The sequence below is a fragment of the Littorina saxatilis genome, linkage group LG12, assembly GCF_037325665.1.
Source record: "Littorina saxatilis isolate snail1 linkage group LG12, US_GU_Lsax_2.0, whole genome shotgun sequence".
In the NCBI taxonomy this organism is placed as follows: domain Eukaryota; kingdom Metazoa; phylum Mollusca; class Gastropoda; order Littorinimorpha; family Littorinidae; genus Littorina; species Littorina saxatilis.
In genome coordinates this window covers 9,269,873-9,281,511 of record NC_090256.1, presented here as the reverse complement: position 1 = coordinate 9,281,511, position 11,639 = coordinate 9,269,873, and the positions used below count along the sequence as shown (strand labels likewise).

The window sequence follows — 11,639 nt, the reverse complement described above, 5'->3', positions numbered from 1 at the left end:
ATAGTTCAGGGTCAAGGTCACTTCAAAATATGTATACAATCGAAGAGCTCCTGTGACCTTGACCTTGAAGCAAGGTAAACCAAACTGGTATCAAAAGATGGGGCTTACTTTGCCCTATATATCATATATAGGTGAGGTATTGAATCTTAAAAACTTCAGAGAAAATGGGAAAAATGTGAAAAATAGCTGTTTTTAGGCAACATTTATGGCCCCTGCGACCTTGACCTTGAAGCAAGGTCAAGATGCTATGTATGTTTTTTGGGGCCTTGTCATCATACACCATCTTGCCAAATTTGGTACTGATAGACTGAATAGTGTCCAAGAAATATCCAACGTTAAAGTTTTCCGGACGGACGGACGGACGTCCGGACGTCCGGACGGACGGACGGACGGACGACTCGGGTGAGTACATAGACTCACTTTTGCTTCGCATGTGAGTCAATAAAAACGATGCCATCAAATGCAAGCAAAGCAACTGTACTTTCCCATCGCATATCCCTCGCCCCCATAGTGTGTTTATATCAATACCTGCAGGGTAGAGGGATGTCGCCCCTGGCTTGTCCGAATGACACCAAGTGTGGATCAGCCCTCACCATGCACAGGTAATCGTCTGGAGAACACAATGACAAATTTTTGTGATTTTCTCAGCAGAGTTGTGTGTGTATGTGTGTGTGTGTGTGTGTGTGTGTGTGTTTGTGTGTTTGTGTGTGTGTGTGTGTGTGTGTGTGTGGGTGGGTGGGTGGGTGTGTACCCATTTTTCCACAGGTTTGGTTGCCTAAATCACCATAAGGCAACCATCCACACGTGGATGGCAACCTAAACTCTGGATGGCAACCTAATTGTGTGGATGGTCGCTTTATTTAACACCGTTAAATTGACTTTTTTGACGGAAAGAATGTCATAACAATGTTCAAAATGACATTCTTTCCGTCCTCTGTGGATGGTCGCTTCATTTAACACCGTTAAATTGACTTTTTTGACGGAAAGAATGTCATAACAATGTTCAAAATGACACTCTTTCCGTCCTCTATAGGCGACGAAATAGGTCAAATTTTGTGCATTTTTTAGAGCAAAATTCTTCGATGCCGGACCGAGTACTGCACCCAGTGCTGTTGTAGTGCAAGTGCACTAGAAAGGCACTGCACCCAGTGCCGCCTCTTAGGTAACCATCCACACTTTAGGTGCGTGTATGTGTGTGTGTGTACGTGTGTGTGTGTGTGTTTGTGTGTTTGTGTGTGCATGTGCGTCTGCATGTGCGTCTGCATGTGTGTGTTTGTGTGTGTGCGTGTGTGTGTGTGTGCGTGTGCGTGTGTGTGTAAGTGTGTGTTTGGTTTCTTACTTTTCTACGGATGAAGCCTTTCTTTATATAATGATAATTAAAAAGATCGACGAACTCAGCATTCATCACAAACACGTTTTGAATGTCACGGTTGGTTGCCTGTATTTAGGGCCCGGTCACACAGCGCTACGTTCTTACCACGACCATGCCGATCACACAGCGCTACGTTCTTACCACGACCATGCCGATCACATAGCGCTACGTTCTTACCACGACCATGCCGATCACACAGCGCTACGTTCTTACCACGACCATGCCGATCACATAGCGCTACGTTCTTACCACGACCATGCCGATCACACAGCGCTACGTTCTTACCACGACCATGCCCATCACACAGCGCTACGTTCTTACCACGACCATGCCGATCACACAGCGCTACGTTCTTACCACGACCATGCCGATCACACAGCGCTACGTTCTTACCACGACCATGCCGATCACACAGCGCTACGTTCTTACCACGACCATGCCGATCACACAGTGCTACGTTCTTACCACGACCATGCCGATCACACAGTGCTACGTTCTTACCACGACCATGCCGATCACACAGCGCTACGTTCTTACCACGACCATGCCGATCACACAGTGCTACGTTCTTACCACGACCATGCCGATCACACAGTGCTACGTTCTTACCACGACCATGCCGATCACACAGCGCTACGTTCTTACCACGACCATGCCGATCACACAGTGCTACGTTCTTACCACGACCATGCCGATCACACAGCGCTACGTTCTTACCACGACCATGCCGATCACACAACGCTACGTTCTTACCACGACCATGCTGATCACACAGCTCTACGTTCTTACCATGACCATGCCGATCACACAGCGCTACGTTCTTACCACGACCATGCCGATCACACAGCGCTACATTCTTACCACGACCATGCCGATCACACAGCGCTACGTTCTTACCACGACCATGCCGATCACACAGCGCTACGTTCTTACCATGACCGTGCCGATCACACAGCGCTACGTTCTTACCACGACCATGCCGATCACACAGTGCCACGTTCTTACCACGACCATGCCGATCACACAGCGCTACGTTCTTACCACGACCATGCCGATCACACAGCGCTACGTTCTTACCACGACCATGCCGATCACACAGTGCTACGTTCTTACCACGACCATGCCGATCACACAGCGCTACGTTCTTACCACGACCATGCCGATCACACAGCGCTACGTTCTTACCACGACCATGCCGATCACACAGCGCTACGTTCTTACCACGACCATGCCCATCACACAGCGCTACGTTCTTACCACGACCATGCCGATCACACAGCGCTACGTTCTTACCACGACCATGCCGATCACACAGCGCTACGTTCTTACCACGACCATGCCGATCACACAGCGCTACGTTCTTACCACGACCATGCCGATCACGCCGATCTGAAAAAGTTATCAAATCGGGGTATATAGCCGTCAAAATCCAGCACATGGCACTAATACCCCAATCACATAATATAGACGCCGCTTCTGCTACCACGGAAAAGTGTCCGAGAGCGTGGCCAATCGTGTGCCAAACGTGGCAGGATCTCCATGAGCGTGGTTTGGTCGGGGTGGGATCTACTAGGTTGGGAAGCTTGCACGCTCTCCCTACGCTTATTTTGAACTGCACGATTGGCCACGCTCTCCGACAATTTTAACGGAGTAGAAGCGGGGTCTCTGGGTGACTGGGGCAGTAGGAAGATATCGGGTTCACTTATCAAACTGAAAAGAACTACTTCTGATCACGAACATAAATTACATACCTTCATCTGCGCATGATAACAACCCATCGCCGTGTTTTGTCCCTTTGCACACGCATGTCTGATTGAAGCACTCTGCCTCGCGTATACACGTCCGGTTCCAACTGGTGCATTTACCTGCAATACAATAGTTGTACAAATTAAAAAGATTGTCTGTCGAATTTCAGATTTTAACTACTAATCTGCAAACAAAAACTCACAGTATTTCTCCACACCTCAACCAAATAATTCCTGATATTCAGACAGTTCAGCGTTCTCACATCAAAATATTCACAAATGACTCTGTTCCCTTGGATTTGGCTTTTCCAAACAAGTTGTTCTGCTTGGCCAGTGTCCCAAGCACAGCCAAAAACATCAATGTTCCCGCTGCCCATTCTTCTTACTGCCATGCATTTAAATTCCCAAGGCCCTTTTTATATTTAGTCAAGTTTTGACTAAATATTTTAACATCGAGGGGGAATCGAAACGAGGGTCGTGGTGTATGTGCGTGTGTGTGTCTGTGTGTGTGTCTGTGTGTGTGTGTATGTAGAGCGATTCAGACTAAACTACTCGACCGATCTTTATGAATTTTGACATGAGAGTTCCTGGGTATGAAATCCCCGAACGTTTTTTCCATTTTTTTGATAAATGTCTTTGATGACGTCATATCCGGCTTTTCGTGAAAGTTGAGGCGGCACTGTCACGCCCTCATTTTTCAACCAAATTGGTTGAAATTTTGGTCAAGTAATCTTCGACGAAGCCCGGACTTCGGTGTTGCATTTCAGCTTGGTGGCTTAAAAATTAATTAATGACTTTGGTCATTAAAAATCTGAAAATTGTAAAAAAAAATAAAAATTTATAAAACGATCCAAATTTACGTTTATCTTATTCTCCATCATTTGCTGATTCCAAAAACATATAAATATGTTATATTCGGATTAAAAACAAGCTCTGAAAATTAAATATATAAAAATTATTATCAAAATTAAATTGTCCAAATCAATTTAAAAACACTTTCATCTTATTCCTTGTCGGTTCCTGATTCCAAGAACATATAGATATGATATGTTTGGATTAAAAACACGCTCAGAAAGTTAAAACGAAGAGAGGTACAGAAAAGCGTGCTATCCTTCTTAGCGCAACTACTACCCCGCTCTTCTTGTCAATTTCACTGCCTTTGCCATGAGCGGTGGACTGACGATGCTACGAGTATACTATACGGTCTTGCTGAAAAATGGCATTGCTTTCAGTTTCATTCTGTGAGTTCGACAGCTACTTGACTAAATATTGTATTTTCGCTTTACGCGACTTGTTTTTTATCTGACAAGCATTAATGTTCCCATGGCCAATTTTTCTTACTGCCTTGTGTCAACGTTCCAACGGCCCATTTTTCTTTCTGTCATGCATCACTGTTCCCATGGCCCATTCTTCTTACTGTCATGAATAAATGTTCCCACGGCCCTTTCTTCTTACTGTAATGAACCAATCTTCCCACAGCTAGTTCGTCTTACTGTCATGAACCAATGTTCCCACAGCTAGTTCGTCTTACTGTCATGAACCAATGTTCACACAGCTAGTTCGTCTTACTGTCGTGCATCAATGTTCCCACAGCTAGTTCGTCTTACTGTCGTGCATCATGGTTCCCACAGCTAGTTCGTCTTACTGTCGTGCATCAATGTTCCCACAGCTAGTTCGTCTTACTGTCGTGCATCAATGTTCCCACAGCTAGTTCGTCTTACTGCCGTGCATCAAGGTTCACACAGCTAGTTCGTCTTACTGTCGTGCATCAATGTTCCCACAGCTAGTTTGTCTTACTGTCGTGCATCAATGTTCCCACAGCTAGTTCGTCTTACTGTCGTGCATCAATGTTCCCACAGCTAGTTCGTCTTACTGTCGTGCATCAATGTTCCCACAGCTAGTTCGTCTTACTGTCGTGCATCAATGTTCCCACAGCTAGTTCGTCTTACTGTCGTGCATCAATGTTCCCACAGCTAGTTCGTCTTACTGCCGTGCATCAAGGTTCACACAGCTAGTTCGTCTTACTGTCGTGCATCAATGTTCCCACAGCTAGTTCGTCTTACTGTCGTGCATCAATGTTGCCACAGCTGGTTCGTCTTACTGTCGTGCATCCATGTTCCCACAGCCAGTTCGTCTTACAGTCGCGCATCAATGTTGCCACAGCTAGTTCGTCTTACTGTCGTGCATCAAGGTTCCCACAGCTCATTCTTCCTACTGTAGAGCACCAATGTTCCCATAGCCCATGCTTCTTACTGACACGCATCACTGTTCCCACACGCACAGCTTACTGTTCATACTGCCATGCATTACTTTGCTCGTGGCCCATCCTGATTGCATCAACGCCGCCAGCACACCAACGCACAGAAGTAGGTATGGCATGGTTGATTCAAACGTCTGCTTCCTGGTCTTCTCCTCGGATCCAGAGTGCCTACAAATGGTGTCTTTAAGCGTGATTTTTCAAAGACATTAGACAAATCTTCGACGGCTTAATTAGATTAAAGGTTTGAGCATGATTCCTTGGTTCCGAGGTCATTGGTAGATATGTATGTTAAACTCCGTACGTAGGCATTTAGCAGAAAGTGGGGAGAAGAAAACGGGCCAAGACAATAGATTTAAGGGGGGTTCGAAAATCCTTCGTATAAACATTCGCACTAATTACATCAGACATAACAGAAGGCAAAGATAACCTGATTAAAAAATGACAATTAGAAATACAACAGTCATCATTAGTTAAAACTGTTTTCTCTTTTTTTTATAGTTCAACTAACTAACGCTAACTGAATGCAAAATGTAGCCACAAATCCACCGCAAACTGGAGCTCCCCCCAACCCCCACCCCACCCACCCCCACCCCCACTCCAACACCCACTTGCATGCATGCATGTACGCATGCACATACACATACTTACACACATACACACAAACACACACACACACACACACACAATCACACTAACACACACACACACACACACACACACACACACACACACACACACACACACACACATTTTGAGCCCCCTCCTCCTCCCGACCTCCTGGCAGTCTCAGAAAATATTTGTAGCTGTTTATGGGAGAATGCTGCAAGTGTAACAGGTATATTGCACTGACGCAGATTTGTCGCGTACATATCACGCATATGCTGACACATTATCAATAGTAGAGAGAACACGTAAACCTTCTTCTTGTCTTTGTTTCTTACTGTTCTGTCCTTCCAATTCGATTCCTCCGTAAAGGGAAAGTCCTTCCCGTATAAACTGCCTGTCTATTACTTATCTTATGTATTTTCATCTTTTTAAACAACAATTTTTCTTGATTATCTTATATAACTATAAGTGGTCGTTGTCTACGAAATTTTTTTTATTCTTTGCAATGCGTGTATGTTATTTCTTTATTCGAGGAAATGTTGAATTTTAATGTCTAATGTAAAGCGCCATGAGACTGCCATTTGGCGGTGAACAGCGCTATAAAAGAATGTTTTATTATTATTATCATTATTATTATTTAAGTTATTGAGACATCCCAGTGCACTAAGGGATTTATAGAGCAAATCGAGAAAATTCATTATTGAACGAAGCGCATAGCGCTGAGTTCAATAATTATTTTCGAGATTTGCTCTATAAATCCCTTAGTGCACTGGGATTGTTTCAATAACGATATTGTCAGTACCGCCATAGAAAAAAGAAGATTCCAAGCGCACATTTTGCAACGCGCATTTGAATAGGCATAACTGTGTGGTCAGGTCGTGTAGCCTACAGTAAGATAAGATCTACTTTTGTGTGGGGTGTCTCAAGTGTGTCGTGCTTTCGTCACACGCATTTTAATTTCTGTTGGTAAATTCCAGTGTAGCGTTAATCTGAACAGTGATGATCTTTCAGAGAGACCTCATTTGAACTCGGAGAAAGGGCTGTGCTCTTCATTATTTGCGATTCGAAACCTCCAGTCGAGCTTTGACGGATTGACTGTGCGGAGTGACTCCCCTTGAATTGACTCGAAGCCGCGGGACTCGACGGTTCGCACATTTTCAAAACAAATGTGGCATATTTCTCGTGTTGTATCTTCACTCATCTGGGAGTCTGATACTAAATATGAACGGTAAGAATGCTCTGAACCCTACACGTATTATATCCCCATCGTTTTTTCGTTCACATTTGCCCAACATGTTAATTTGCTGAGCGGGGTTTATGTCGTCTGCTAGGGCAATCAAACCACTGCATGCAGTCTGCACTGACTGAGTCTGCACGCACGAGGCACGCTGGTAATAAGTCTTATAATGGTAAGAACGTTCTGAACCCTACACGTTTTCGATTACGATTGTTCTTGCCTTGAAATAATAATTCGGAAACCATTCATTTACTGAACTGATGCAGTCGTATTTCAGTGTAATCAGTGCGGCTACGTATGACAGAGTCGATCGAGTCAGTCTTCCAAACTGGTCTAGCTGGTACGTTATCGGAATAACACTTGTGTTTTCTGCTAGCGGGTGGGAATTTTATATTAACTCATCATTTGGTAATGTGGATGATAAGCTACATGCCACTAACACGATGAGAAGAATCTCAGTATGCAAGTCGGCGAGAATTAGATGAAACACAGCGGCTTCTATTTTTAGATCAGTGGCAGCCGCACTGTGGCACAGGCACATGCAATCTGTCAGAAAAAAACCCACTTCTGCTTTAATTAAGAAGCAGGGAATTTATGGTCATTTGGTATTGTGGAGAATATAAGCTACATGTCAGTAATTAATTCTGAGGATGAGAGCACAGTCTTGCTTAGGTAAAGGGCGTAAGAATACGCTCTGTGGAAAAGTTAGCGCACTCCAAGAGTGCGCTAACAGTTTTAGCGCATCGCCATTAGCCAATCACTGAACTGGTTCACATCAGTCATGTGACACCAGTACTTACTGACAATTATTATTATTATTATTATTTAAGTTATTGAGACATCCCAGTGCACTAAGGGATTTATAGAGCAAATCGAGAAAATTCATTATTGAACGAAGCGCATAGCGCTGAGTTCAATAATTATTTTCGAGATTTGCTCTATAAATCCCTTAGTGCACTGGGATTGTTTCAATAACGATATTGTCAGTACCGCCATAGAAAAAAGAAGATTCCTAACGCACATTTTGCAATGCGCATTTGAATAGGCATAACTGTGTGGTCAGGTCGTGCACAGTAAAGATCTACTTTTGTGTGGGGTGTCTCAAGTGTGTCGTGCTTTCGTCACGCGCATTTTAATTTCTGTTGGTAAATTCCAGTGTAGCGTTAATCTGAACAGTGATGATCTTTCAGAGAGACCTCATTTGAACTCGGAGAAAGGCTCTTCATTATTTGCGATTCGAAACCTCCAGTCGAGCTTCGACGGATTGACTATGCGGAGTGACTCCCCTTGAATTGACTCAAAGCGGGACTCGACGGTTCGCACATTTTCAAAACAAATGTGGCATATTTCTCGTGTTCTATGATCTATCTTCACTCATCGGGGAGTCTGATACTAAATATGAACGGTAAGAATGCTCTGAACCCTACACGTATTATATCCCCATCGTTTTTTCGTTCACATTTGCCCAACATGTTAATTTGCTGAGCGGGGTTAATGTCGTCTGCTAGGCTACCTGTCAACCTGGGCAATGGAACGACTGCAGTCTGCACTGAGTCTGTACGCATAAGGCAGGCTGCTAATAAATCTTATATATGGTAAGAACGTTCTGAACCTTACACGTTTTCGATTACGATTGTTCTTGCTTTGAAATAATAATTCTGAAACCATTCATTTACTGAACTGATGTAGTCGTATTTCTGTGTTGTCTGCCGTACAGAGTCGATCGAGTCAGTCTTCCAAACTGGTCTTGCTGGTACGTTATCGGAATAACACTTGTGTTTTCCGTTAGCCGCTGGGAATTGTATACTAACTCATCATTTGGTAATGTGGATGATAAGCTACATGCCACTAACACGGCATATGAGAAGAATCTATGCAAGTCGGCGAAAATTAGATGAAACACAGCGGCTTCCATTTTTTTAGATCACTGGCACTGGCACAGGCACATGCAATCTGTCAGAAAAAAACCCACTTCTGCTTTAATTGAGAAGCAGGGAATTTATGGTCATTTGGTATTGTGGAGAATATAAGCTACATGTCATTAATTAATTCTGAGGATGAGAGCACAGTCTTGCTTAGGCAAAGGGCGCAAGAATACGCTCTGTGGAAAAGTTAGCGCACTCCAAGAGTGCGCTAACAGTTTTAGCGCATCGCCATTAGCCAATCAACTGGTTCACATCAGTCATGTGACACCAGTACTTACTGACAATTATTATTATTATTATTATTATTATTATTATTATTATTATTATTATTAAACAATCCGACTCACCATCTGAGATCTAGCCAGGCTTTTACATGGGATTATCGCGGGGTGGAAAATGCCCTACTATACACACGCGGCTGTGCACTAATTACTGACCGCTACGTATTGCTTACCCTGCGAACTAACGCTTACTCAGCTACGATTGTACTACGCGATGGCCAAGAGAATTTGTCTGCGTCAGGTTTGCCTTCCACGTACGTAGAGGTTACATGCCGAGTCTCAGTGATTATCAAAAATAATGGTCGAAGTTAGCGGATCATGAAAAATGCGAGCTTTAGCGAGCTTTTTCATGACCGCGAACTGAGACCATTATTTTTTATAATCACTGAGACGAGGTGTGTAACCTCTTTATTCCTCCTTTCTTCAGTTATTCAAAGAAAAGAGGAGGTTTTTTGCGAAAGTTTGATCGAATCCTATTCACTCAACCAGTCAACCTGCGCAGGCGATCGATTAATGCGCGGTTGTATAGTTCCGTGCAAATCATTCCATTCTGTTAACACTTCTTGTCAGTTTTCCTATTTTGGACTAAAATCAAGTACACAGATATGCTGTTATTCTGCTGTGGCGGCAAAGGCAGATATTGTGTGTTCTGTATATGTTTTGGTATCGGTTAGGATAATGTTCTTTCGTCAAATGGGACTAGCAGACGAACTTTTGCACCCGTGTTCCAACGTTAAAAACTGTATGAAGTTACTTTTCTGGGGAAAATAGTGTATGAAACCGCTTTATGTTGTTTAAATTGATGAGATGTGTGCATTTGGTTGCGTGTGATCTGTTTATTAAATGAAATATTGTTGAAAACTGACCGTCGGATTGCAGTCTGTTGTCGAAGAAACTGAGTGAAAAGAAGGGGAACTACTCTTGTCGCTAGACAAAGTATGAGTTACTTGCCTTGGGAAATTGCTTGTGATGAACGTCTGATCTAGATTCAGAAAACAACCGAACTCATGGATTTTATATGGAGATTCATGTGTTCAGGCCTGTAGTTGTTAATTTAAATGCGGTATGTTTGTATTGTTTGCTCCAGAGATGTATACTTTGTACATTAGAGCGTTCGGAACTTTTCAGTCGCAAAAAGTAGTACCGAAACAGAACAGCTTCTCAACCCATTGCACTATCGAGGATTCAGGCTGTTGCTGGGTCGTTATTTGTTTGGTTGCTGGGTCATTATCGAAAAATAACTACCCCTACAAGTTTACAGAGGTAAAGAAGCAGAGGGGGGAATAAACACATTTACACACTTAAAACAATAATAATACATTATAATAATAACAACATCAATATCAACCCGTGATGGGATTATACCTTCCCTCCACTTCGACACGTACTTAAAAGTGGTGATTTTGTATTTATTATTTTCTAAACGGACACTGGTGGCTTTCTATGAAATAAATTCATCCACGCAAACAAAAATCTCACTCTGCACAAGAAGCAGTCAGGATGCTGATTTCTGGTATGTGTCCAAAGGGAAAGATCTTCTTTTCCCCATGTAAAAGCCTGGTCAGATCTGAGAGTGTGGGCCGAATTGTTGTCAGGGGAAAGATTCTCACTTTGAAAAATGATATAAACAGCCAAAAAAACCTGTTTGTGTATTAACGGCTTTCGACAACATAACAGGAAATGCTTATTTCTTTCTGGCGTTTTAAACTGCTTTTATATGATACCCAAACAAGTCGCGTAAGGCGAAATTACTACATTTAGTCAAGCTGTGGAACTCACAGAATGAAACTGAACGTAGTCCGCCGCTAGTGCAAAAGGCAGTGAAAGTGACGAGCCTGTTTGGCGCGGTAGCGGTTGCGCTGTGCTTCATAGCACGCTTTACTGTACCTCTCTTCGTTTTAACTTTCTGAGCGTGTTTTTAATCCAAACATATCATATCTATATGTTTTTGGAATCAGGAACCGACAAAGAATAAGATGAAAGTGTTTTTAAATTGATTTCGAAAATTTTATTTTGATCATAATTTTTATATTTTTAATTTTCAGAGCTTGTTTTTAATCCAAATATAACATATTTATATGTTTTTGGAATCAGACAATGATGAAGAATACGATGAACGTAAATTTGGATCGTTTTATAAAATAATAAATTTTTTTACAATTTTCAGATTTTTAATGACCAAAGTCATTAATTAATTTTTAAGCCACCAAGCT

General features: G+C 42.7%; 2 protein-coding genes across 2 annotated transcripts in view; one reads left to right on the top strand and one right to left on the bottom strand.

The window, feature by feature from the left end:
- Nucleotides 1–597, bottom strand: part of LOC138982518 (uncharacterized) — a 6,171-nt gene extending 5,574 nt beyond the window's left edge. Inside the window, exon 1 of the mRNA XM_070355819.1 lies at nt 529–597. Within this exon, the coding sequence (XP_070211920.1) occupies nt 529–596 (68 nt within the window). The 5' untranslated portion in view covers nt 597. The remainder of the gene's footprint in view (nt 1–528) is intronic.
- A 1,031-nt stretch (nt 598–1,628) lies between these two features.
- On the top strand, nt 1,629–2,765 carry LOC138982505 (uncharacterized). Its single transcript, XM_070355809.1, has one exon. It carries the CDS (start codon nt 1,629–1,631, stop codon nt 2,763–2,765), a length of 1,137 nt encoding a protein of 378 aa, XP_070211910.1.
- The last annotated feature ends 8,874 nt before the right edge of the window (nt 2,766–11,639 follow it).

What these genes read in the sequence shown, in the direction of transcription:
- LOC138982505 (XM_070355809.1), top strand. Translation starts at nt 1,629, where the DNA reads ATGCCGATCACACAGCGCTACGTTCTTACCACGACCATGCCCATCACA.